We start from the raw sequence: 14,059 nt of genomic DNA on the forward strand, positions 1-14,059 counted from the left end.
CGGCAGAACTTTGACAGCCGTGCTAATTCAAGCCTACGTTCCCCCGTATGCTTTGCTGGATGCAGGCCCCCCTCCTGCGATAAGCTGCAGCCATGTTTCCTTTAAGTGCTGTCCCGTTCAAATCAAATCAATGCAAAGACATTTACTGCTGTCTCGTAGTGTCATCCTCACACTTTTAAGACTCCATCAAAATAAACAAAGAGAGGGTAAAAGTCTAAAATACCTATGAATTTGACTGATTTCCAAGACTGCTGAGCGTGCGATCACCCTTTATTGATGTACTGTATGTTGACGCTGATGCAACCTGTATAGAAGTGTTTGAGAGCCAACTCTCATGTAATAATGTAGCTCTTATGGGTTACAGTTGATATTCTTCTATCACAAAATTGCCTCTAAATGAGGTATAATTTTGCTATTTGTATTTAATGTAGCACAAGTTCGGATATCCCATCTGAAAACAAGCATTTACTTACTTGGAATGCCAAAGCCAACCAGGCATACATTAAATCCCTGCTTCTGGCAGGCTATGAAAGTGCTCCATCTGCAAATACTTAGCTTTTTTTTCTCAGGCTCAATCACAGATAAAGACCATTGTGTTCCAGGTCCATAAGTAAGACAATATCTTCCAAACCTCATAGAAAACAATTAGGACCCAGTAATTACACCATTGGACTGGAATTCCAGCCAAGCTCTGAGGTTGGGGTGAGAAAATATGAAAAAATAGAACAAATGTGAAAGGTGCCTGTCTGATGCAGTGTTATCTTACTCCACTTGGACTCTGATGGAGTAAGTTTGTTTATCAGCCTGGGTGTGATCTAATGTTTTGCTTTTGGAGCCCTCAGTTCAAGCTTCATAAGCCAAAAACTCTCACTAGCCAGTGTATGACTGGATGACAGCATGGCCTGAACTCTTCCCATAACGTTCTCTCATTTATCTCTGCTGCTTTGGAAACGCATAATCTAAAATTTAAAGCAGAGACATGTTGTCTTTATTTCAGACTGGAGCTGTTGATTTATGTATGTTAACCAATCAGCTGGCAGGCAGAGGGGTGAGAACGGAGGGACACAAGAGAAAACAACTCTTTCATCTCCATGTGACATATAACCATATCCATGACTAAAACGCACCTCCTTTCCTCTCTTGCACCTTAAAGCAGCCCCAGACCTGATGGTATGGACATTGTGGAGATCTGTTGTAATGCAGACCGGCCTTGGGAGTCAGACATAGCCAGGGGCTTTTTGGGGTGGCCTGGTGAGAGAAGGGTGTAAGTAAAAGCAGGGCAGCGTGAGTAAACAAGCGGATCATACGCATTTTCCACAGTCTGTGAAAAGCAGACAAGCAGAGGAAAAGGTATAATGGGAGCAAACATAACCAACACTGGATCTCCACTGGCGGTCTTTAAAGATATATGTATCCGGTGTTAGCTCTTTATGAGATTTATGAGATCAAAAGCAATATGTTTTTAATGTCTGATCGAGACAGGAGATTTCGAAAAAGGATGATAGTGGTTTGTTCTTTTATATAACGGAGGTTATTTTAATCCCTTTTAACTCAGGGTCAAACAAGTGTTCAAAGCTGTCTGGAAATCCATAGAGAAATGTGTAGAGATTTGCAGATGGAGCCACAAACAGGTACTGAAAGCCCGGATTTGAAACTTGCACCCACTGAACTACGAGTACAGCTTTTACTTCACTATGGCAACAGATTTAAACACAATCCGATCTCCAGCTTTGCCCGTGTGGCAAGCTTTTATTTCTTCTTAAAGCGGCGAATGAGGCAGACAGCAGCGGGGTATCAGGTTCTGCGCTGGCGAGAGGTTCTGCTCACTCGGCAGGAGCAGAACAAAGCGCCGGTGGCCCTGGATAGCATCCATGGTGCCGGAGAGTAAAGGCCCTGTGAATGGGACCTGTCACTTCCACTCAGCGCCGCCTGTGATCTGAGCCACCCGGAACGACGCTCAGATAAGTGGCTAATCCCAGCATCCCCGCTGGTTCGACAGCCCCCTACTGCCATGACAACCGGAGGGGAATCTCCTCCAGCAACAACTTAATTGGATAATTTCCTCCCTGTTTGACTGTGTGTTCCCCTGCTTTTGTTAAGTAAAGTCTGGCTTGTCTGACTGTCAATGTGTTCTCTGACTTTGAGAGTTGGAAAGGTCTAAAACAAGCAGAATATTCAGGCAGTTTTACAGTGGAGAAATGTCTCCAGTTGAAGCCCAATTGCAGCAGCCTGTAGACCACTGGGAGAGCTGAGAGTTAGTTTACCTGGGAGTGGTGGCATAAAAGAGAAAAACAGCCTCTACTTTCTGCACCACTAAAAAAGTGACCACTTTAAACACTGTAAACATTTATTATGAGTCATTTATTGTCTTTTGTGTCGCAAAGTCTGACGATTTATGTTACACCCAGCTAAGTCCTGGCATAAACAGACGCTCCACCCTTCTCCCCAACTGCAGAGACACAGGGGCCAGTGCCAGGGGAAGTCATTATACACTGGGAGGGAGTGTGTGTGTGTGTGTGTGTGTGTGTGTGTGTGTGTGTGTGTGTGTGTGTGTGTGTGTGTGTGTGTGTGTGTGTGTGTGTGTGTGTGTGTGTGTGTGTGTGTGTGTGTGTGAGTTTGGCAGTGAGGTGGGCAGCTACTGTAGTTGAAAAATGAAAACAGCAGCCCTAGCATGGCATTTTAGGAGCATGAAGACTTGGTTCCAGCTGGACCGTAAAACTCAAAAACCACACGTAAGAATCAACCCTTAGGTAGTACAATGACTCTTAGAATGAACACATTCACAAGTGATTAATAAAGAGGCGGTATCTGACTCTCCCAGAAGAGGCCGAAGGATCTTATGTCTTAACTTCATTTAGAAGACAGAAGCTGCCTTATGTAAGCCTAATGGAAATCACTCCTGTTTTTAAGTATTACTCGTACATGTGTAGTGGAAGGCACATACGCAGCAGAGGGATACAGATGGTGACATATAGGTAAGCTTGAAAGAATGATAAAAAAAGAGGAAAGAGGGAAGGTTTTTTTCAGTCTTAGATTGTGATAATGGCTCCCTTCAAAAGAGACCCAACTGTTGTTAATGTCCTGTGTGTTGATGTTAATGTGCTGTATAACTAATGTGTATCTAATGTCTGAGACTCCTCCTATCTTTACTTACCTTCTTCACAGGCAGCGCCGCTGAACCCTGGACAGCATTTCCACTCCAGAGAGGTTACAGTGCGATACACCACTTTATAGGAAGGTCTGACCACAGTCCTGTAGCTGAAAAACAGACACAATATCTAAAGTCATCACACACGCAGTCTGTCTGGCTGTCTGTGTATGCACTGTGACTGTGATATCTGGGAGCTTCCTTTGTTACTCTGTGTTATGACGTGAGTTATTTTGATGACTTTTTACTTTTCATTCTTAATTGGTTTAATTAGATATTTTAGTGAATTTGCTGAAAACTCCTCAACCATGATTTTTATTTCCTTCATTTCCCAGAATGCATTTTGTCTACCCCTAGGAACAGGTGTAAAATGTTTCAGTTGCTCCTTACTCAGAACACAACATGCGTTTCTCAATACCAAGTACGCCAAGTTTGGACTTGTGGGCTGAGTATTTCAGACCTAGCAAGTTCGAGTCGGAAGCCGAAACTCCGCAGGAGAGGAGGACCACAGACTGTATAAAAAATGGACGTAGCCTCTCCGTCGAGGCCCGTTCTCTCAACTTGATCTAATTGTACTTGCCTCTTGGAGTCACTATCTTGTTATATTTTGACCCCGCCTCATTTCCTCTTGCCAACAAAGGGCATTGATGTGACGTTGGAGGGAGGGCGATACGTCCGTCTGGCTGACGTTTACTGAATTAGCAACATTATTGTTGAGTGAGTGAGTCTCTAGAGGAGATTACACCGGCTCCGCGAGTCAAGTGCAGGCGGCCAGCGTTTATGATCTATGATTTGAACTGATAGTCAACACAGTACCATGCCAATAGACGACCCTCACGGCGACCCTTACGGCCCGAATTTTCCCGGTGCTCCAGATTAGCATCTAGTGTATGTGCCATCGATAGTAGGCTGTATTCAAGTCAGGATAATCCTGGCCACTAGCCTCGGATACGAAGTCAGGCCCAGCGGCTAGCTGTCACTCAAGAGGCTGCGCTCCTTATTCATAACTTTAACCTCCAATAAAATAAAAACTAGCCTGGTACAACCACCTCAGTGTTGTCATGGAGATATTACCTAAACATACAGACTTGAATTTGTTTTTTGTACCAGGCCTTAAATAGGTTTAATTATGCTGTGAAAACGGCCTGTTTAACATGGGAAACTGCTCTATTGTGCAAACTACTAGTGGACACTCTGAGAACTGCAGTTTTTGGCACTTCCGTATTGGATCAACCAGGAAGTCACTGTGGTGGGGGCTCGGGTAGAACACAGTACGGTCATTAATGTGAAATGCATTCTGGGATACCCGTGCTTTAACCTGCATTTGGACTGTACTTGGCGAGATGCGGACTACTGAATTGGAACAGTATTTGGGCAGCAACTGATGACACCAGAACGCAAGTCCAGACAAGAAAGCAGATTGAGAAACGCCTAACATGTGGTGCAGCTGCGTCGCATTTTGATCTTTTGTTGAGAAATTGGTATACTTTTCATAAGATTTATTAGTGAATGACAGATGATTCACTCTCCCGGTCGGCATAACCATGGGAAGAACATGAAAACCTGCTGTTATTCCAACACAGTAGTGCTCAAGTTGTCCCCCATCATATCCAACTAAAATCAAAGGAGTCTCTCTCTGTCTCACAGATTGTAAAAATATGGATGGAGTGAATATGCATAACTTTAAGCCTTGATATTATTCAAACCGGTGAGTTGTATAACAATGTAGTTGTCATGAATGGGGAAATTAGCTATAGAAAGCAACACTGTTTTTGTACCGGGCTGTAAATAAGTTTATTTCTATTTAAGTTGGGCATTTTAACATGGGGGTCAATGGGGATTGATTCGCTTTTGGAGCTGGCCTCAAGTGGCTATATGAGGAACTGCGGTTTTTGGCACTTTGTGTTAGCTTCTTTTTTCAGCCCCAGAGCTTGCGGCTTGGTCTGTCTATGTGTCTGTCCTTCGATTTTCTCAACAACCTTTTATCCGATCCGATCGACTTTACACTCTGTGGGTGTATTGCTTAGGACCCAAGGAAGTGCAGTGTCAAGTGCAAGCTCTTGAGATCTACAGGACATACTTATTAGGAGGGTTATGCCCACACTGTAGTGTATTGAGAGAGGACCCCTATTAACCGCAGAACAGCATGCTTGCTACAGTTTCCTCTCCATTGCTCGCTATGATACATTCAGGATCAGAAAAAAAAGAGGGATTAGGGAGACCGGAGATGTTACATTTTAGCAAACTCATAATTCGTGGACTCGCGGCAATCTTTGATCTGACTTCCCTCCACGTCTGACAAAAAACCTTATGGTATGCACTAATGATGTTTGAAATTTACTACTTTTCTCATAAAATGCACAATTGTTGTGGTTTTCCGTTGTACTAATAAATGTTTTTATGCTACTAAACTAAACTCCACTATAGTTAAAGTCTAGAAAAGGAACAAAATACCAAACAGCACAGTTGTTTGTTTTTTATTGTGGGTTTACAGTGGGTTGACTCGTCATCAGTAGGGATACAGCAGTAGCAGTAAGGTCGCCTTCTTACCTGCCCCCTGTACATCCCTGCGGCCAGCGGCACGTCTGGTAAACCCGCTGCAAGATTGTCCCATTCTGCACCTGGCAAGTCACTGTCTTAGTGACCGTGTGAGGACACCAGTTCCTGCAGGGAGAAAAAGAAATAGAGTGTGTGGAAGTCAGAATAAAAACAGTTTTTATTGTTTATTTAGATAAAGAATAAAATCATATTTTCAAAGTAAAGAATTCAAGTCAGAATGTACAGTGTATTGTCAAACACCTTCAAACACTCTCACTACAGCATGCTCACAAAAGGAAATTGGCCATTCAATACTCTGTTGTTTCCCTGGGGGGTTCAGGTTCTTCCCTCCCCTCCCCCACCCTTTTGTTTTGAAACTCCTTTATGGTGTTTACACGGTTTTAATCAGTCACAAGATATGCAGGAGTGCATTGTGGGATGTATTTACACTGTGGCCCCTCTTCTATCAATACACATCCTTTTGCATTTGGCTCTCAGAGATTAGAGTTTTCAACAGAGGTTAATTCTGGGTCATGAGTCCACTCCCCATCCACAGAGGCTTCGGTCTCAGAAGACATTATATATCAGGATTCACTGAGGCTGTTAAGAAACTGACCTGCTGGGGGAAAACAAGCATATGTAAAGGTCAGAGGTTAAGATCTGATAATGAGGATATGATCACTTAGAGCAGGCTGAGTCAAGTGCACTCGCTTGCATTGGAATCCAAGTTTCCCATAGTAAAAGTACTTGATGCCGCCATTAGGCTAAAAGCACTAAATTATGTGATTATAATTAACAGTGATTCATTTGAGAGCTGATTGGTTTGGTTTAACCCTCCCCAAGGGTTGTTTATGAAATGTTTATGTAAAAAAGTTTAGTTTAAGAGGCCCGCTTCATCACATCCCCTACTAATCATATCAACAAAACACTGAAGGGTGATTACTCTCCTTTAATGTATGGAAAACGCACTCAGGCTGTTTGAGATGCCACATGTTACTATTATTTTATTAAAAACTAAGTGTACAAATACCAAGATTACCTTCACATGGCTACAGCTGGTGGAGAAACAAGGACATCAGTTACTATAGCCTGTGTTTACTTAATCAATAGATGTATAGAAAGGGGGCTCCATGTAGAAACCACAAAGGAGACGGTGCGGCACGTAGCACAAAACTACACTTTGTGTGTTCTGCTGCCAATGTGTTTGCAAGAGCAGGAGGGTGTTCCCACCAAAGTCTGTTTGTCAATATGTGAGACCATATGTTTGTGTGTGAGGGAGAGGGTTTACACTAAAGGAAACTGCCAAAGGCGGAGGATGCGAAGCAGCTCTGAACCAGCTCCCATTAACAATCCCCACATGTTGTGGTGGCCGCACACAGGCCTGAGCCAGCCAGCAGAGAAATGTCTGTGCATCACTGCAGGTATTTCTTTTTGATCTGACTATGTCTCTGCTACGGCTTTGTCTGGATTATTCATTTTTTCCCCATTCATGCAATAATCACGTAGCCTAATAGAATAATGGTACTTTTTTTTTAAAGGATGAAGTTACAAAATGAAAACTGTGTCCAAGTGACTATTAAAATGTAAAAGGTGTGCAAAAGTTAGATCAAGTTAGACAGCTTGAATTGTAAGTAAAGCGAGTAGGGAATTAATCTACCACACATGTTATTTAAATACAGACACACCCTTCATGTATCTTAGTATATCCATCAGCTCTAAGGTTACAAAAAATGAACATGGATCTATATGATTACCCTGTGATTGCTTTCCTCTAGTCTAGAAAAAAGTGCTCTAATCATCAGTGGAAAAATGTCAGACTTTGAAGGAGCTGTGGTCAGGTAGAGCTGGGAGTAACGGGAGGGGGGTACTAACCCCAACTCCTCCCCACCACTTATCCTCCAGACCCAACAGATAAACATCTGAGTTTCCCAGGCTGAGAGGAGGTTTCACCTGGGAACAGCTCAGATCGTCACCAGGGGGTACGAGGAGGGAAGTGGGGGTGGGTTTTATGGTTTCCCTCTCTCTCTCTCTCTTTGCATTGCACTTATGCAATTACCAAAGAGGAAATGCCGACCGGTGCTGCTGCTTCAGTGACTTAAATAACAAAAAGTTGGCATAACAGAGTTTACAATTTCCCAAATGGTTTGACAACCGATACCTGCATAACCGATTTTCACAATACATATTAACTACAAGGCACCAAGAATACTTTCCCTAGTGCATAGAGGGCGGAGATGCCTAAAGATAATTTAATTAACTGGGTACAGGTAACATCATTATCTTCTCTAGGATGTAAAAATCTAAAGATTAAAAATGTCTTACTTACAAGGCCTGCAGCAAATAACCTTCCTCATTGTGGTGCAGATAACTACTATACAATGGTCCATTGAATTTTGGGAGGCAGGTGCTTGGTGTCTTTCACTCTTAAAAATGTTTCAAAATGATTCAGAGTCAACACCTTCCTCTTAAGAGAGGTGTCCTTGTGTTATGAAGTGTGAAACTCACCAGTGCCATGCTGTTTCACCATCAAAAACAGCCCGCAGTGAGTATCAGGTCTCTAAGCACACATGGCACACTCTGAACACCGGGTCCAAGCTAAATAAATCATCAACCATCTCTCTCGCAGTCGCACACATTCACGGCCAACAGTTGTGAAAGAAATCCACAATCTTTAAGGGACGGAAAAATCACATCTTCGGCCCATCTGTTCCTCAACGAAACAGACACCAAGACAGTAGATCACTGAGGGGAAACAAAAACACGCTGAACTCCGAATGAATGCAAATGCTGACAGAGAGCTCACAAACCTGTCAAAAAAAAGCTCATACAGGTATGCTGTATTATAGTTGCCCTTGTGTGGCTCTGTGCAGTCTGCATCTTTCATGAGCAGCTGAGTTAGTGCAACTTCTGCAGCAGACTGCGTGGGGAGGAAGAAGCTGGGAGTACAGCCGTGTGAACTGACAAGAGTGTTGAGAGCGAAAACGCTGGTGTGAGCGGTTAAAAAATGTCCCAGTAACTCCCTTTCCGTCCAGCCATCCATTCATGTACTGTGGGAGGAGGAACTCTCAAAGATATGTTTGAAATGCAGCATGGATAGAAATCTAAATCTAAAAGATTTTTCTAAATTTCTTTGTGTGGGAAAAATACTTGAGGAAAACAAAAGACAAAAGACAGATGTGGCAAACGGCCAGACAGATGAGAGAAGACGAGAGAAGAGGAGAGAAGAGGCAAAGGTTATTTTATCATAAGGTCACACAAGGGTGCTTCCGACGGGAATAGGGAAATGGAAGGAAAGACAATTATGAAGCACAGTTTGTCCCACGGGATAAAGGGGAGGCATAAGATTAATGTGGTTCAACCACAAATGACAAAGAGAGAAATATAGAGTATGGGTCACAGCGAAATTAATGAAGGGAGAGGGATATGAAATTCCTGGAGTCACAGTCTGCAGTTTTTTAGGAAACCAGAAAGATCAAGAGAAGACTATAAGAGAATAGTGTAAAACCGTAATAGTTTGAAGAATTTGAAGAATTATTGAATGATACATTAACAGAGTATGCAAGTGCATCAATCCAATACTATGTAATTTATATATATTTTATTGTTTTTTGTTTGTTTTTTAATAATTCAATGGTATTGGATTGGCGTATTTGGTTTTGGCAGATCTACAAGTTAAGGTTTTTGAATCGGTATCAGGAAGGAATCCGAGCTTCTCTAATAGAGAACATTAGGGCTGGTGAGCTACCATATTGCAGGTTCAAAGCTGCATGTGTTTTCCAGGTGCAGAGGACAGTAACGATCATCAAAGCACCACAGTGAAGCCTTGAAGGTCAGGGCTAAGTGACTCTTCACAGCAGACTCTGAGGAACAAGGAAAACTCTCATTTGTCTTTGTCTGTTTTGAGCTTTCAGACCTGGACACCTGCAAGCTCGATGTGTGTAACGGGTGCATGCATCTTTAAGTGTTTCAGGCTGGGACTACAAAAGGGAATTTCTCCCGACGGAATAATTCACTCATATCACACCTATGGCTGTGTACAGCCTGATTATGTGATTGAGGTATTGATTTAGGGCTTATTTCCATTATCAATTGATCAATTAATCGTTTATAAAAAAATGGCCATCACAGTTTCCCAAAGCCCAAGGCTCTGTCTTCAGTGTCTTGTTTTGTCCAACCAACAGTCAAAAACTCAAAAAGATTCAGCTTACAATCATAGAAGACTAAGGAAACAAGCATATATTCATGTTTGAGAATCTAGAGTCTGGTTATTTTTCAAAAAGTGAGGGGCTTTTAACTGACAGCTGCTTTCATTATCAATACATTTATATTTCTTAATCTTTTGGTCTAAAACATCAGAAAAGAGGGAGAAATTCCCTCCACAGTTTCCCAAACCTCCAAGATGTCCTAAGAAAGCTTATTCTGTCCAGCCACTAGCCCAAAACACGAAGACATTCGGTTTATAATGTTATAAAAATGAGCAATTTCTGGAGAGGATGAAACCATCAGATCAGAGTTCATTTTTTGCTTAGAAAGTGACAATTAACCAATGAATCAACTCCTTGCTGACGCTCCACACTGGTATATGGGCTCATTCCCTGGAGGATCATCCTGATTAATGTATCAGCCATCGGTGATGTCTGCTTCCTAATACCCCCATGGAAAATGTTCCTTGAGCACATACATTATTTGAAGATATTTAAAATCTAAAGCCATTCTGCTTTAAGCTGCACCGGGCTCTCAGCCTACTGAAATCTCTGTCATCTTCATTCCCATGCTTAAAGAAAACGTGGTTATGGTTAAGATGGGTGAAGAATGAGGGCAGCCATGGGGTTCAGACTGCCTGTCAGACCATGACAAGTCCTCTGAGGGAGGATAAAGAAGTGAGCCAGGCAAGAAAGAAAGAAGCAACTACCTCCGTAACCCCTCGATGTGCTGAGCTCATATAGTCGTTAAGAGGGACAAGGGTGAAGGAACACTTTATCAGCTCCTCTACAGGGCCAACGCAAAATAACTCAAGAGTCGTTAATCCCCTGTGATTTGGGTAATCACTGTGTGAAGACAGGGCCGGTACGGGAGGACATTCTTAGAGAATTCCAGTCTGCTAAAATTAATTTTCCTTTGAAGTGTCCGGCCCTCCAATGACAAGTTAAGTTTCTGTCATTCAATGTCAAGTCACTAATGCCCATGAGAGAGCCTTCTGCTCTCCGAAATCCTACTGCCACTGTTTGGGGTTTGTTGACACACCATAAACTGCTATTTTCAAAGATCAGGCCAGACAGCAGGTGGACTTGAGCTCCTCTGTCACCTCAAACCCGCTGACCTCTCTGCCTTTGACCAACACCAAACAACAGCTTTCTCTCCGCGTCTATCCTGACATTCCTCCACTTGCCACATACAAACAGCAGCGAACCCACTGTAAACTCATCTCCCCTTCCCTGAAAACAAGTTGGAGTCCCCAGCTGCTTGTGTTTAGTAAACATGTCCACAAACCTCAGTTTGGGGGGCGCTGGGCGGAGAGGTGAGCCGATGGAGTGAGCCTGGGAGCGCTGAAAGCCACCTGGACACACCCAGAAGAAAAACAGGCCTCCTCATCACAGAGAAGAGGTTTCAGCCTCCGGCCACGTTCAGGCCCACACACCATAATCTGCACACGCTCTCGACCTGACAGCATAAATATTTGTGAAATGGGAAACATCCTCTGATCATTAAGCACAGGCTGGTCTCCGAGTTAAACATCTGCCCATGCAGGAGGGGAGCAGAGCCTGTCAGCGCTCTTGCCTGTGTGTTTAGTCTGGTAGCCTTACTCAGGATCAATACATTTTTTGGGACCACCTCATCGCCCTTTTCATTCAGTGGCCCTTTCTTAAGCTATCAGTCTTGTGCACTTTATCGCAGGCAGACTAATGTCGTCACTCCCTTGAAACACTTATTCAAGATGCATCCTGTCTTCACCACTGGGATCCACATGGAGCAGGTTTAACATTTGAGGACTAAAAGGTGGTGCTTTGGAGAGACAGCTGAGGAGGAGCAGATGATGGAGTAACTACTGCTGCAGGGATAAAGAGCACACAACACACCTCAGACAGTGGGGTGCTCTCAGGACCCACAGAGAGAGAGAGAGAGAGAGAGAGAGAGAGAGGGGTGTGTGTGTGTGTGTGTGTGTGTGTGTGTGTGTGTGTGTGGGGGGGGGGGTGATCTGGGACAACAATGAGGAGGAGAGTCAGCAGAGCAAATGTGTGCTGCCAGCACAGGAAAAAGGAAACCAACTGTCAGGAAGACAATAGGACCTGGTAGATGGATGGAGATGGGAGTAGCTCTGCAGAGTCAGGCATTGAGGAGAGGTTACACAAAAGTGAGTGTAAAGTTTAAAAAATAGACTGTAGACAACAAAGGGTTATTGTGTGAGTGAAGCAATAAATGTTTGAGGTTTAACAGTATATTTACTGTATGTGTTGCAATGACAGCCTAAAAAGTGACATTGAAGTGGATGTTTTTCTTACCTTTTCTGGTAGACTGAGGTGTGAGAGGCTGCTGTCCCGGCTGAGTAGGTTTTATAAAGTCCCGTCTTCCAGGTCCCGTCAACCAACGCGGTCAGCCAGAGGAACAGCACAGTCCAAAGCAAACTTTTACTACAAAGCGCGGACACGCTCTCCCGTTGGCGCGGTCCCATTCCCGTGGCATCAAAAGTAGCCTATACGGCCAGACAGAAGTTTGAAATGAGCCCGACGACTTCCCCCCGGTGAGAAAACACACCGGTTGTTGAATCCAGCTCGGGTGAGGGGGGGGAAATGTGTCAAACAGCACCGGGGCGGCTGGAAAAGACGCGCATCCTAATCACTAAAGTAGCAAACACGAACTTGTGCAGAAAACGATGTCTGACACTCGTTTCTGTGTAAAATAGCCTGCCTTAAATACCTAAGTGAACTAAACTACGTGTGACAGCGAGCCGACATTTGGAAATAAACCTTGAATCCGGCGTGTGTGGGTGTGTTAAATGTGTTGTCCTCCTCTCTCAGTCTCTCTCTCTCTCTCTGCTCTGCCTCCGTCAGCCTGTGCGCTTATCGAGTCGAGCCTCACTGCAGCGGCAGGGCATGAACCCACTTTTATACTCTCCTCGGGTCTTTTAAAAGCACAGCCTGCCTGCTGGGTCTTTTTCACCCTTCCCCGTTTCAACCTCACGCAGAAGACAATGCGACGGCCCATTACGCACTGTACGTCGTTTCTAAATGAAAAATGGACTGCTGCTTCTGCTCTGAAATCAGCGGAGTCGTGCCGGTGATGAGTAATATTATTTATTTATTTTGCGCTGAACGCAGCTGCATAAAACAAATGATGACAATGTTCTGGCCCGGTTTTTAGATTTGAAGTTATATTTGGAAGCCCATAAAATAAGGTTAGTCCCAGTAGGCTAGTGTTACTATCTTTCTTCAACATCTATCTATCTATCTATCTATCTATCTATCCATCTATCTATCAGTCTATCTATCTATCTATCTATCTATCTATCTATCTATCTATCTATCTATCTATCTATCTATCAGTCTATCTATCTATCTATCTATCTATCTATCTATCTATCTATCTATCTATCTATCTATCTATCTATCTATCTATCTGTCTGTCTATCTGTCTATCTTTCTTTCTTCAACATCTATCTATCTATCTATCTATCTTCAACATCTGTCTATCTATCTATCTTCAACATCTATCCATCTTTCTTTCTTCAGCATCCATCTATCTATCTATCTATCTATCTATCTATCTATCTATCTTCAACATCTGTCTATCTTTCTTTCTTCAACATCTATCCATCTCCCTTTCTTCAGCATCCATCCATCTATCTATCTATCTATCTATCTATCTATCTATCTATCTATCTATCTATCTATCTATCTATCTATCTATCTATCTATCTATCTATCTATCTATCTATCTATCCATCATGTTTCTGTCCAATGGTTGCCTTTAGCAGTCAGACAGTGAGAATAGTTGAGGTTACTGTAACCTCCATCGGCCCATACATGTGGGACATGTAGGTTTACAGTGCAAGCAGCCAGTAACCACAGGACTGCGGTCCTGCTCCAAACTAAACACCTGGCAACTGAAACCAAAAACTGAGGCCCAAGATGTGTATCTGTGGTTGGGGGGGGGGAGGGGGAACTACACCTCTTATGGGCTAAGCTGCAAGTTTCACCAGCTGCAAAGGATCCTGCGAAGAGCACTTATATGCAACAAGGCTAGTATACTGTAGTTTTGGTGAAGTCCTTAGCTAATGAAAGATGGCGTTAACACTCACAGACAGGCTTTAAGACGGGCACTAATCACATCCTATACCAAACTACAGGGAGAAAGCTGCACACAGTGCATGCACTT

At 43.3% G+C, this 14,059-nt stretch overlaps 1 protein-coding gene across 2 annotated transcripts in view; it reads right to left on the reverse strand.

Annotated features, from left to right (window-relative positions):
* The window catches only part of emid1 (EMI domain containing 1), a 55,843-nt gene extending 43,120 nt beyond the window's left edge, over positions 1 to 12,723 (reverse strand). For both annotated transcript variants that reach the window (XM_083912843.1, XM_083912844.1), the window contains exons 1-3: positions 12,187 to 12,723; positions 5,699 to 5,812; positions 3,155 to 3,258 (exon numbers count right to left, since the gene is read on the reverse strand). In XM_083912843.1, coding sequence (XP_083768969.1) covers positions 3,155 to 3,258; positions 5,699 to 5,812; positions 12,187 to 12,356 — 388 coding nt within the window. In that variant the 5' untranslated portion in view covers positions 12,357 to 12,723. The remainder of the gene's footprint in view (positions 1 to 3,154; positions 3,259 to 5,698; positions 5,813 to 12,186) is intronic.
* Positions 12,724 to 14,059: the final 1,336 nt, after the last annotated feature.

This window comes from Echiichthys vipera, assembly GCF_963691815.1.
Source record: "Echiichthys vipera genome assembly, chromosome: 4".
NCBI lineage: Eukaryota > Metazoa > Chordata > Actinopteri > Perciformes > Trachinidae > Echiichthys > Echiichthys vipera.